Genomic DNA, 13,887 nt, shown 5'->3' with positions numbered 1-13,887 from the left:
TTCTTGTGATGCGATGAATCTTAAAATTTCATTTCACACATAAACTCCTTTATATGTATTGAGTGAATTCTCACAATTTTTGGAAAAAAGGCCAACTAGTTTCAAACTTATTTAAAAGTCTTCATCGAGGCTCTGAAATGAACAAAAAAAACTACAACAATAACTTAGATGTGCGAAACTTTAACATTACAGAATCATTTAAAACTATTAAAAACTCTTTTACATTCAGACACAATAATAGGTATATAAGAACCACAATAATGATTCTAACACAACACTTTTTGAAAATTGTTAACAAGTTTTATTTATACAGGTTGTATATGAATAGTTGCTAAAAAATTCAGGGGGTGATCCTTGTCAAATAATGGGGTGGGTCTTTCATATAAACTTTTAATTGAGCCTTCCCCTGGCTTAGTTACAGCCCCCTGAATATGGCGCCCGAAAAGTAGTTTCCAATTTTTTCCTCGAAAACCAGAAAATTCTCAAAAATGAAATAATGCTGACATTTAATGCATTCAATAAAATTTTGGTGGTGTTCCCTTATGATTCCAAGGGGAAAGACCCACTTTATTTTTTGACAAGGAATCACCCTCTTAATTTTTTCGCAACTATTCATATACACCCTGTATATTCCTTCATTTATTTTTTGAAATATATTAATAACTAACTGAGGAAGCAGGCTCGGAAATTATTCTGATTAAAACAAAAATACATATAGCTGACAATTCTTGGTTCTAATATATAATTGACAGTTTACTATTTCAGTTAATATCAATTTATTACCATTTCAATAGGATATAAACAATGAAGAAATTTGAACATGTAGAAAATCAGATAAAAAATTTCTAACATATGATTCGCTTAAAAATTTTAAGAAAAGGAAACCATTCGAACTAGTGTGTTCTTGTCACCTCCTGTTGTCCAGACGTCTCGTGTTTTGGTAAGTATTCCTCTTTTTTCTCAATAATAATTACAAATTCACCTTTCCGCATATTTTGAAATACATTTTGGTGATTAAAGCTTCCATAGTGTGTTCAAAATATCAATAGGTATAAATAAAAAAACACACTTCTTTAACAATTTTTACTCTTTGGCAATCGATTTTGGTCTTCGATCTTTTGGCCTGATGATGGTTTGAAAGACCGAAATCAATTGCCAAAGAGTAAAAATTGTTGAAGAAGTGTGTTTTTCTTATTTATATCTATTAATTTCGAAATAAATGTAGAAATTCCCAACCTTTTAGTTTTATTCTTCCATTATATGTGGAAAATAATATTTTTCAAATAACATCCTGAATATGTATATTTATTATCATCAAATTTCTATTTGATGAATACGCATTCTACAATAAATTTTCAATAATCAATATTTGTTGATATTGTTATTATAATCACTTCAAAAATATCCGGAAAGATAGTTAAAATTAAATTTAAATGATTCGAGAGTATATATACTTCCAATAACAATGCAGGAACAAAATTAATTTTTTTTTTCATTTTAATCGAAACTATTTGGATGAAATTATAAATTAAGCACTCACGGTAACGAATTGATTGATTCCTTATACATAAGTCTTTTTTTTTTTCAATTTTTTCTTCTAAAGTTATATAATTTCGAATCTATTGAGTCAACGTTGTGTTAATATAAACCTCGAAAATTTCTACAATCATATCGTCAGCAATAATTTAAATCAAACGGAAAATTATAATGAATTGGTATAATTAGTTATTTACTCCAAATTTTCATTCAACAACCGATTATTTTCTTTTCCAGTTATTCATTATCTCAAAAGAATTAGGGTAATTAGTGAGTGTTACATACTTTTTGAAATACAACGTTAATAATAGAAACAGTGAAAGGGTTAGAATATATTTATTTTCTTTTAATTTAATATCAAGAGAAATTTTCTTTTTCAATTGCCCAACTTCCGATAAAAAATCTGAACTGATCACGTCATTGAAGGTGCCTGACGTCATCGATATTTTTTAGAACAAACATGTTAAGTTTGGAAGATCTTTCAATACTCTATAAATACCTACATTTGCAAATTATTTATTTTTGGTTTAGAGTGGTATGGAAAAAAGTAATTTCTAATCAGTTCATTTCACTTCAGAATTCATTCAAATCAAAATTGATAGAAATTATATTAAAAAAAAATTAATTACAATTAAAAAAAATTTATTAAAATTAAAAATTAATTCAGGAATTCAGGGGAGTTTTAAACAGTGTTCGAAATATGTCCTAAGTAAATTCGTTCAAAAGATATAGGATGTTTAATGTAAGTATTTTATCGAAAACCCTCAATCGACATAATTCTTGAAGGCCTTTATGCATTTTTATGAAAATTCCAATAAATAAATAGAATAAAGTCCAATATTCACTTTTCCTGATTTGTCGTAGTGTGTTGTAAAACACCCTGTACAAAAAATTTTATAAATCGTATTTATTCTGAAAAACGAAATTAAAATTTCTATCAAACAAACCTATTGGCAATACTGCCACCCTTCGTTTCAATATTTTATATTCCATTGAAAATCGGGTATATTTCAATTTACTTTAATCTCCGAATAATGCGTTGATCCATGAAATTTTAAGAATTTTAAGATTTTCATTCAATTGTTTATAAATTATCGATACGAAGTGTAGCAGTATTTTCAATGGGCTTGTTTTATCGGATATTTAATTTTTTTTTTGAGTATAAATACTTTATCCGATCCAGCTTTATCGACAAGTCACTAAAAGTAAATAAAATATCGGACTTAATTCGATTTTTATCTCCTGAAAATTTCATGAAAATCAATGAAAGCGTTCAAAAGTTATGCTGATTGAAAGTTTTAGATAAAATACATAAAGCAGCCTGCATTTCTTTGACGAATATACGAAATATTTCTATCACTGTTCAAAACCCCTCATAACATTCAGCATCTTCACTGAAAGTCTGTGCAGTTTATTCGTGAAACACTATATTAGATTGACAGGGTAATTTCCTAAAAAATCAATTAATCCTACTCCAAAAATTGTAGAATATTTATCGAAAATTTATCGTGAAAGAAAAAATGTTTCAGACTTCCAGTTTTTTTTTTCTATTAGTTATTCTATTAGATTTTTAGAAATAATCATTGAATACCATCAAAACGGTTATAACCCTTTTCCTTTTGATTACGTATCACGTATTATTATTACATAAGATGATATAAATCCATTTTCATTTCATTTTTGGACGAAAATTCAGTATTCAAACATAATATATTTGATTCTGGAGAATGGAAGGTTGGAGAAACAGCTTTATATTTGTTAACTCGCTCTGCTCACCGAAGTGGCTCCGCCCTTTGGACTTCCAAATACAACTCGTTATTCAAATTTTTATCAAATAATTTTTTATTTTTATCACTCAAACTTTTTTCTATGAAGATAATACTTGACAATTTTATAACAAAGATGTTTCATGAATGTTTACTTTCAAAGTTATCATAACGGTTTTGTCATTTTGTTTGCTCTAGTTTTTGTGTGAATTTCCAAAATCCCCACCATACTACAAAATGGCAGCCGCGTCTACACAGCTCATAAAGAATAGACAGGTCGACAAGAGGGCATTCGAGGGAATCATGGGGATGTTCTGGAATGCAGAAGTAATGATAACAGACATCGAACTAGAACCAGCAACTTCCAGAGGAAACAATTTCATATCAGATGCTTGGAGGGTTAAATTCGATCACAAGAAGAGAAGGAGGCCCCAAAGCGTTAGCACAACTAAGGAAGTGCCTGAATTATGGGGTAGAAAATACACTACAATACGTAGAGGTAAAAACCACAAGCGATATTTACTCAATGCTACACACGTATTCAATTTGTTGTCAATGCACACACGTATTCAATTTGTTTTAAATAATTAAGTAATTTTTTCTCAAACCTTTCAGGATTTTCATCATATTATCATCAATGAAGTAGTTATTAGTAATAAATATTTTTATAATGATCATTATGCAATTGACAAAACTAGATGAACTTCAAATATACTTAGGTATATATGTAGATACCTATATTAAAATATTAAATAATAGAGTTAAATATATAATAGAAGATAAAATTCTGTATTCAAATGTAAAATGGTAATTTTCAAGCCTTGTTCAAAATCTCATGTTGATCGCGTCTCCAGAACTAGAAAAAATTAAGTAGAATATCGAAAAAAAAATCAATATTTCAGCATCAATATCGAGTTTAAAGTTTGTGTGTAGATATAAAATAAAAATTTCAAGATTATTGTTTGTTGTATTATAGGTTTATAATTAACAAAGATAGACCAAATAGTTCAAACAAGAAAACTTTAACTTACGTTACGTTTCGAGAGCACGTGCACACAGTCACTCAACCACCGTCACCAGAGTAATAAAAATTACTGCCAAATTGGCACTCCATTTGGTTCTTTAGAAGCATATTTTGCATGTCTTGCTATCTTTTTTCGTTACAAAGCTATTCACCCCGAGAACTTCAAGCCCCATACTCCCCTACCTACATATATGTAAAACAACCACTCGAATAGTCATGTCGAATTGCAGGAGCAGTAGTCTCTAATTTCGTAACAGGTGCATTAATGACGGGAGCTCAAAAATTCCTGGTGCCAAGTTAGTGCCTTTCCCGAATTTTGTTTCATTATTTTTGTAAACTAATTTATTTAGTTACAAATTGAAACACTATTTTTTTCTGCAGATGAGGTTTACGATTCGATTTTTGTAAAATCGAAACCTGATAATGAAGAACACAATAAACTTATGCATACAGAAATAGCTTTCAAGAATGAAATAGCTGCTTATGAAAAAATATTAATGGCATTAGATGTATATGCCAGTCAACCTTTACGTTTGCCTACATACGTACATGGCAATCCCTCAAATATAATTCTCGAAGATATGGAACTTAAGAAGTTTGAATCCATGAACAGAAAATATGTCACTTCTTGGGAACAAGTATGGTCTCCAATCCAGGTAACTAAAAATTTTTTTAAAGTTTTGTAGAATTTCAAAAAATTGAAGATGATTTTTCATGACGCGATCATACAGGGTGTTACATGAGTGGTAGGCCATAGCCTAGTGAGGTGGTGAATGCAGGATATACAGGCCTTTCAGAAAAGTAGCTTGTTGTGTATCCTCAAACTTTTTGTTTCGGAAACAAAGGGTGATAAATTTATGTCTGTTTGTTCACTTCAAACAGCCCTTCAATTTAAATTCATGTGATTTTATATTTCCAGGGCAATAGACACTCAGATTATTGTATTTTCATTTTATACTTCGAAATCTATATCTTTTCAAGAATTTTAGAAGAATGATGTTATTGCAATGAAAAGAATAATTATTATTCAGTCTAATTAATTCAATTTTTACTTTGAATGGAACACTTTTTCCAAAGGAGAAGCAAGCGAAAGAATTCATGTTTTATCTAACTTTTTAAAGTCTTTATTTTTTTTCTTTTGTGATACGAGATGATATGAGATGAGAGCCTATCCAGCTGAGCCTCTTCATACAATGAGTCTAGCACCACCAATTGTATCTGCAACTCTGTAGTACTTCACGATAGATTGGTGGTGTAGGATCAGAGAAACAGGAAAATGATACTCTGTTAGTTCGCCGACGTTTCGGAAAAAATGATTTCCATCCTCAGGGCTCTACAAAATTTACGGAAAACATCATTTGTAACATTGATGTAGGTGTTTACAAAAATAAAGGAAAGATGAGCATTACTAAAAGTTATTGACTAGAAAATATCACAGAAAAAATGGTCTGGCATAATTTAGGTATACAATGAAACATTATATAATTCAAAACATTTTTAGTTTAAAATAAGAATAAAATAAAAAGTAACATACACACATATAGGTACAAACAAAGTACTTACAAGCTAGAGAAATGTATCTTCCCAAAATCATCTCATTAAAATTCAAATCAATTCTCCAATATTTCACATAAAAAGAAATCATAATAAATTAAAAAGCGGGGACAAACAATAATAATAATAATAAATAAAAAATAATTTATTCCCAGTAAAATGAATCATTTTTTGCGACCGATGCATAGACAGTACGCCAACAGACGGAGGTGAAATCAAAGGAACAGCGGACTCGAAACAAATTAGGGCTTTTTAATTTATTATGATTTCTTTTTACGTGAAATATTGGAGAATTGATTTGAATTTTAATGAGATGATTTTGGGAAGATAGATTTGTCTAGCTTGTAAGTACTTTGTTTGTACCTATATGTGTGTATATTACTTTTTATTTTTAATTTTTATTCTTATTTTAAACTAAAAATGTTTTGAATTATATAATGTTTCATTGTATACCTAAATTATGCCAGACCATCTGTTCTGTGATATTTTCTAGTCAATAACTTTTAGTAATGCTCATCTTTCCTTTATTTTTGTAAACACCTTCATCAATGTTACAAATGATGTTTTCCGTAAATTTTGTAGAGCCCTGAGGATGGAAATAAATTTTTCCGAAACGTCGGCGAACTAACAGAGTATCATTTTCCTGTTTCTCTGATCCTACACCACCAATCTATCGTGAAGTAAAGTTTTTGGATCAACACTTCATATCTTGTGACTGTAGTCCTTTCACTGATTTATTATTACATTTTCACCACTATATTCACTTAATAATTTTCACTCAAATTACAGTTCGTAATAAAAAGTCACCTCAATAGTTTTGCAATCCTTTTGGTTCCTGAGTTTCTCACTAGAGTAAAATAGCATGACTGGCCAAAGCTTTGCATTTTTCACTTTTTTAACCAATATGATTTACGACAGTCCAGGAGCAGATTGTTAACATTGTATGCTTGAATTTCAATAACCACACGAAATATCAGGTTACTCCAAGCTCGAGATGTTTTATTTTTCAAAAAAAAAGGAATTTGCAGAGCTCTGACCCGTTTTATCTTGCAAAACCCTACAGTCAAATTTGGCCTGCCATATCAATAAAACAGTACTATTTAATAAGAATTCTCAAAAGACCAATCTACCAAATTCTAAATGCTATTGTTCCATCCTTTTGATTGCTAAAAAATCAAGTCAAAGTAATTATTCCTTCTTATATTACTGAGTGAAACTTCAAAAACCTACTTTTCTTATAGGAAATGGCTAAATTACATGCAGCATCCATCGTTATGCAAAAACTGAACAAGCCTTATTTCGAAGAAATGATCAAAAACATTATTGAAATTCCGTTGAATGAAACAAAAAAACTTGCAACGATGCAAGCTAGTACAATAGATACAACTATTCATCTCCTTAAAGTGTCCCATGAACCCAACGCTAAAGAGCACATAAAAATATTGAATGAATTGAAAGAAACAGCCTGGGGTAAACAGAGAGAAATAATTAAAGAAAAGGTTCCAATAATGGTAGTAAACCACGGAAATTTCTGGATAAACAATTTACTATACCGTAAGAATATGGCGATGGTTCTGGATTGGCAACATATTGTTTACAGTTCGCCAGCAACAGACCTATGTTTCTTTCTCTACGTTAATTTTGCCACAGCATTTTTAACTAATCAGAGACGAGGCCTTCTAGATTATTACCTAATGCATTTACATCAATCGATCTATGATGTGTGCATAGCAAGAAAAATGAGCATATCTGACATAGATGAGATGTTGGCGCCTTTAACATTTGAATGGATTGATAGTGAGATTAAAAGATGTAGTTTATGCGGCTACATGATGGCTCAGTGGATAAACCCCATCTTCTACTGGAGCGAAGCTGTTTTCGACGTGATGGTAAAAGTGGGAGGAATGGAGAATATGTCAGTTGAAGAAAGATTAGAGAATATGACTGATGAACAACAGGATAGAGTTATACAATTGACTAAAATATTTATAAATGAATACAACGGAAATTGAAAATTGAAATTATATTCTTAAGTGTAATTTTTATATATGTTTTTATTCATTAACTTTGATATTTACCGAATGATTTTACTATTAAACTTTATATTGTTAGACCGAAATTCCTGAGATTTCATTTAATTCGTCTTTGATTATATCAATTTCTCACTGAATTTGTTTCACTTCTTTTCTATATACTCATATCTATGTGTTTTGCTTTTCAAGGACTGTTCTCAAAAAAAATATTTCTTCAAAAAATACCCACCAAACTCTTCACAGATGTATTGCAATAAATGGTATAGGCGAAAAACAAAGCGTGATTTGAAATGCAGACAGTACCTTGACTGAAGCTATAGGTACCTATAATAACTAAACTTATTTTTTAGTCTCATATTAACTCCGATGTAGAGTGTTCCTTCCACATTCTCGTACGTCCACTATTTCAAGGAACTTCCTTGTCAATCTCGCATTATATTTAGAGATGATGCTTCTCATAACTAGATAATTATTTTGGAAAATATCTTTGGCGAGGCCTTCTCAAGTCAATCATCAGTTTGGCATTGTGATTTCTACCAAATACATACAACTTCCATCTTCTTCGCGAGAATGGTGACTCCTGTGTCCAATGTATTTGCAGTGTAGAAGTTAGATTCTCTTACTGCTATCATGTTTATTTATTGATGACTCTGTTGTAGCACGCTGGGTTTATATAGCCAGCGGTGCCGATTTAGAGTGTGATACCAAAGACTAGTAGTCTGTGGTGATACCATAGTATAAGGAATATTAGAAGGCAAAAAAAAATTGCACAAAAAAATCCATCAAACTATGTGGATACATTCAGGACTATGCAGATACGGCATAAGAAAAAGACGCCTTGGCTGCCTTCTAAAAAAAAGGTAACTTTGGCTCTTTTTTTCAGGGGTCCCAGTACCTACAAGTTCTTGCGTCAGAAAGGGTTCCAGTTACCAGGGGTTTCGACACTGAAGTCATGGTTGACAAATTTTCGGTGTAAGCCAGGTTTCAATAAAAAAATTTTCGTCAACCTGACAATAAAGGCTGAGTCGATGATGCTCAAAGAGAGTAAATGTGTTCTCATGTTTGATGAGATGAGTATTAAAAGAAATATTGATTACAATAAAAAAACTGATGAAATTGAAGGGATTGTGGATCTTGGGCGAAAATCCTGCTAACCAGGCGCTGGTTTTAATGATTAGAGGTATTTATAGCTCCTGGAAAATACCGATTGCATATTTTGTATCTGATAATGGGGTGTCTCATACATCGTTGTTGCTCATCGTTACGGAGGCTTTGAAAAAACTTCAAGAATCAAAACTTTCAACTTATAGGCATAGTTTGTGATTTATCAAGTACTAATCAGAAACTGTTTAGAAATTTGGGAGTCGAAAAGGCGAAACCATATTTTTTTCGTGGAAGAAAAAAAAAATTATGCATTTTTATAAAAAAAACTGCACAGCACTGACAGTGGCTATTTGCTTAGTATGTATAGAAGAACTAAAATTCCATCTGTCTCTACCAACTCTTGGACTTTTCTTTATAAAATTTCTTTTATTTGATATTAAAACTGAATTTTCCAATTTTCAAGTTTTTTCCTTCATTTTTACCAAAAAAGATTTATTACTAGGAAACCTCTAATATTTCAAGCTCCTGAGCTATATGAAAAATCCATTGATATGTTCAATCCACAAACTACAACCCGAAAATATTCATTTCAATTTTAAATATAAGGTAAATATAAAAATAAAACATGATTTTATTTATTTTCAACATAATTGAGATATTTCAATATAATTTGGTTGTTTAAGGTAAACTTTTCTTCAAATATTCATAAAAACATGGGCTGATTTTTCGGTCAGAAAATATTACAGTCGAATAATAAAATACATAACTCGAAGAATCGTAAAAGGTTGGGAAAAAATGATCGAAACCAACTGTCAAATGCTAAATATAGCTTTTGAGAAATTTCATTGGAACTTACGACATTAGGAAATTAATGTTGATAGAAACTTTACCTATTCTCACTCAATCTATAACAAAACGATATCAATCGTATATTCTTCAAATACATTCAATTGCAATATCGATATTCCGGAAAATGAAGTTTATTCGATTCATAAATCCTGAAAATACCTAGAGATATCATTTCATGACGACTGGACCTGATTTAGTGATTTCATGATAACTTGTAGCATTGTACTTGTTTATCACAAATACACGCCACTGGCATAAATTCTTATTATAGAGCAGAAAAAATATCGAAATATAGAAGTCTTCTGACCACTCTATTTCAAATATTTTAGTTCTTCAAAATAACACCAATTTTTTCAGAGGGCTCCACTTTACGGACCAATTTTTAACAGTAAAATTCGAGGTTTAACGTGAGTGCAACTAGATGGCGCTCAACATGAACAAAATCGAAAAAAGCACTACACTGGCTTACTATCCTTTCCTTATACTATGGTGATACGTAGCCCACCATCCCATATTTCGAGCAAGCATACAGTCACTACATATTAATTCTTTGTTTCTCCTTCCATGTTCGTAATTTTTACAAATATGTATCTATAAAAACATTTTTCATTTCGGACGAAACTCACATAAGATAAACTATAGGTTCACTCGCATTTATGAATAATAACTATTAATTATTCAATATTCAAATACAAAATTCATATTGATTTAGATTTGCAGAAACATCATAGCCCATAAACTATATACCTAACCATATTTCATGCATATTATTTACATTGTAAATGAATAATTTCAGACAGTATAATTGGAGATAAATTTAATGGATTCAGTCCTTACTTGAAAGAAATTCATTATCAAATGAAATCTTCTTTTGGTGTCTGTTCACTTTGGATGTAGGCTAACATGATGGCGACACGGACCGTATCAATCGATATTCTTCGTCGTCCAATATTTTTCTCTGTATTTTTCCCTGTAGTATAAGTTGCAGAAGTCTATACCTCCCCTGGTTTCTCACAACATTACCAAGGTATTCAAGTTTCCGGTACAAGATCACTTTCTTCTTGCTAAAATATCCTGAGAACTTCTTCATTGGTGATGTGGTCCACCCATGATCCTGCAGGACGCTTTTGTTAATAATACCCAAGCTTCGATTCCATACAAAAGCATTGGAAAGTTATAGCACCTCATTTTGTCTTATTTCGGTCTTTATAGCTAAGTTGCTATAAGGAACTTCGGGCTTTCTCGATATCAAATGAAATAAAACAATAATTTATCGAATGAAATAAAACGAAATAATTTTCACAAATAATACCTCTATTCCTACATAAAATGAAATAAATATTTGTGGGAATTTTTTTGTTTTATTTTATTTCATTAGAGAAAAATAAGGAAAGTAGATATACTTACTTGAATTCAGGAGCTTTCGGGCATTTTCATACAAAATTCCACACATAGATTTTTGCTTCAAACATAAAATGACTTTATACTCAACATAATGTGATTAATCACTTTATTGGAGAAATATTTTTAAGAAAACGAAAAAAAATAGGTATAAAAATAATAAATACATTATTGAAAAAGGTTCAGTTTTACCCCTTTTGAAATATGCCTGTTTCATCCGCGCCAAATCATCTAAGGACATTTTGCATTCAAATTCGTCTCTTCTTCTTCTTCTTCTTTTAGCTAGGGAGTTCCCTGTTTGCTTGGCCTTGGTCTATTCTATTTATTCATTCATTCAAACTTGGTCTATTCTGCAGATGAGGAAAACCAGCTTTGAGCCTCTTCGTCTCTATCGGATGAAATGGATCTTTTATTGGAACCATTATTTTGAAAATGAATGATGCGCCTTCTTGACTTCATGTCAAGAAGGCGCTTTAAGAATCAAGAATTAATAGAATAATTATTGTTGTATCAACTTGGCCTTCTCCGAACCTCATACAAATAATAGAAAAAATTCAAAAGATATATACATATCAGTCCCGTTCTCCAGACCCTTGTCTTGAAACTTCCTAAACCCTCCCTTGCTACGCCCGTGCAGATATGATGGTTTCTTTGGATATTCGGTTGAAATGCTGTAAAGCTGACAGTTTTCCAATTATTTTTAGTTGAGCTTTTGAAATTAGTTAAACGAAATTCCTCATATGAACTAACTTCATTAGAAAAATGGAGAAACACTTAAAAAATGCTAAATGAGAACTCACTAATTGCTTGTGGAAGGTTTTTATTGAACATTGAAGAACTTGAAATAATTCGAAAGTTAAAAAAAAAACGATTTCCATTAAAAAAATGTTTGCATGTAGTACAGGTTTGAAAATTGCTATTAATTTTCGGGTGTCCATGAACTTCCTATACAAGTTTGAAATTAATTATTCATATTATTGTGCGGTTGTTCATTTGTAAAAACATTACACTAGCCACGTGTTTAAATCAATAATTTATCTTGACATCCTTATATAGATCTTTATATAACAATAAATAAAATTGAAACAGAACATTAATTGTTCAATGCAACAGACATAGAACATTTGCCTGGTATAATAGAAAATAAAAATCAACCTATCTCCCTCTCTACTCATTACTTTCTACTGAAAAAATTCCTTTGATTCTCTTCATTTTACCTATGAATTTCTTATAGGAACCAGGGCCTGCTGAAACAGTGAAGCGACTGTTTCAGGCTCCTCTTTTCGAAGGGCGGCAATTTAGCCCAGTTTGTGGCCACCCTTTCATATTTCTGAAAAAAAAAATATAGTCTTGATTCTTAAAAACAACATAAGGTTGGTCCGCTTCGCTGCGTTTATCAACATTCCCTACAATAAAAATCTCCAAACCGTCTTTACTAAGCCGCCTGCACATGGCAACCCAACCAATATAAGCAGCATTGCCTATTACCCTAATTGAATGAGGGATGGAATGTATTTCACAAAGACGAAAAACAACACTTCGAATTACGTGGAAGTTGTTTACACATTCAACATAATATGGAAAATTCCTAAGATTCTGCATTCAAAACTAGTTACTTATAAATGTTTTCAGCGGAACATATGTTTTAAATACCATTTAGTTTTTGGAGCTTTGCATTCCTTACCGCCCTTTGTATCTTGTGGTGTGATAGGTAATCTTTCATCGATCGATTCGCAGTGTCTTGTGAATGTTAGAATCAGATATTTTACCTACGCATTGTTCATCAGCGTCGAAAAAATTCAGAAATTTATTGTAGGTAAAAATGTCCGAAAAAAAAAAACTCAGTGGAAACGACTTTAGAAAGAAACGATTAGCAAAAACGCTAAAGAAATGAAAAATGGCGAATTATCATCGGGAAAGGTGATGTTTTTTGTTGGGGGGGGGTTTACTGATACTTTTTCAGCAGAGGCGCCAAAAAATTCTTTGCTTCAGGCGCCAAAATTGCTCACACCGTTCCTGGAGCTAACTCAACGCTTACTGCTGCCAGTAAAATGCTATAACTACTGAAATTGAAGTAACCAAAATCTAATCCTCAGATTCTTTCATTTACTTTCAAGATATATCTTAATGATAACATATCCAAAGAAATAAACTTGCTGCAGTAATCAGTATGGAGATTCACATCCAATTTGATTCAATCAGTAGATTGTAATGAAGCAAGGGTTGTAAATAAAAAGTAAAAAATATTAGTATTTGAACCTTTCCATAGGGTTCAACCATGAACCCTTTATCACACTAAGCCTTTTTAGTGTCTATTTCTGAGCCTTATGGTATAACCATTTAGTCAAGCATGAAATTCAACTGAACTTTTTCCTCTGAAATGTCAAAATGCAGGAGGACCAAGACAATATTTTATCTCAGTTAGCATAACTCAAATTAAGAATAACACTGCTTAAAACACTAACATATCCCATTTGTATAATTCATGTTCACCTAATGTTTTGTTGATTGAATAATTTCATTAATACAGAAAATGTGATATTAACCTCTCAAATATTTATGAATAAAACATAAACATATGCTATTAACTTCAGGTTTGCAGAAACAAGCTTCAAAAAGG

The 13,887-nt window shown here is 31.1% G+C and overlaps 1 protein-coding gene across 1 annotated transcript; it reads left to right on the top strand.

Moving 5' to 3' along the window:
- The first annotated feature begins 791 nt into the window (after positions 1-791).
- On the top strand, positions 792-8,050 carry LOC123676599. Its single transcript, XM_045612651.1, has 4 exons — positions 792-940; positions 3,501-3,801; positions 4,708-4,982; positions 7,122-8,050. The coding sequence occupies exons 2-4, from the start codon at positions 3,540-3,542 to the stop codon at positions 7,890-7,892; spliced, it is 1,308 nt and encodes a 435-aa protein (XP_045468607.1). The 5' UTR covers positions 792-940; positions 3,501-3,539; the 3' UTR covers positions 7,893-8,050.
- Positions 8,051-13,887: the final 5,837 nt, after the last annotated feature.

This window comes from Harmonia axyridis, chromosome 1, assembly GCF_914767665.1.
Source record: "Harmonia axyridis chromosome 1, icHarAxyr1.1, whole genome shotgun sequence".
NCBI classification, from domain to species: domain Eukaryota; kingdom Metazoa; phylum Arthropoda; class Insecta; order Coleoptera; family Coccinellidae; genus Harmonia; species Harmonia axyridis.
The sequence above is the reverse complement of the archived record's forward strand: the minus strand, read 5'-3'. Positions and strand labels throughout refer to the sequence as shown.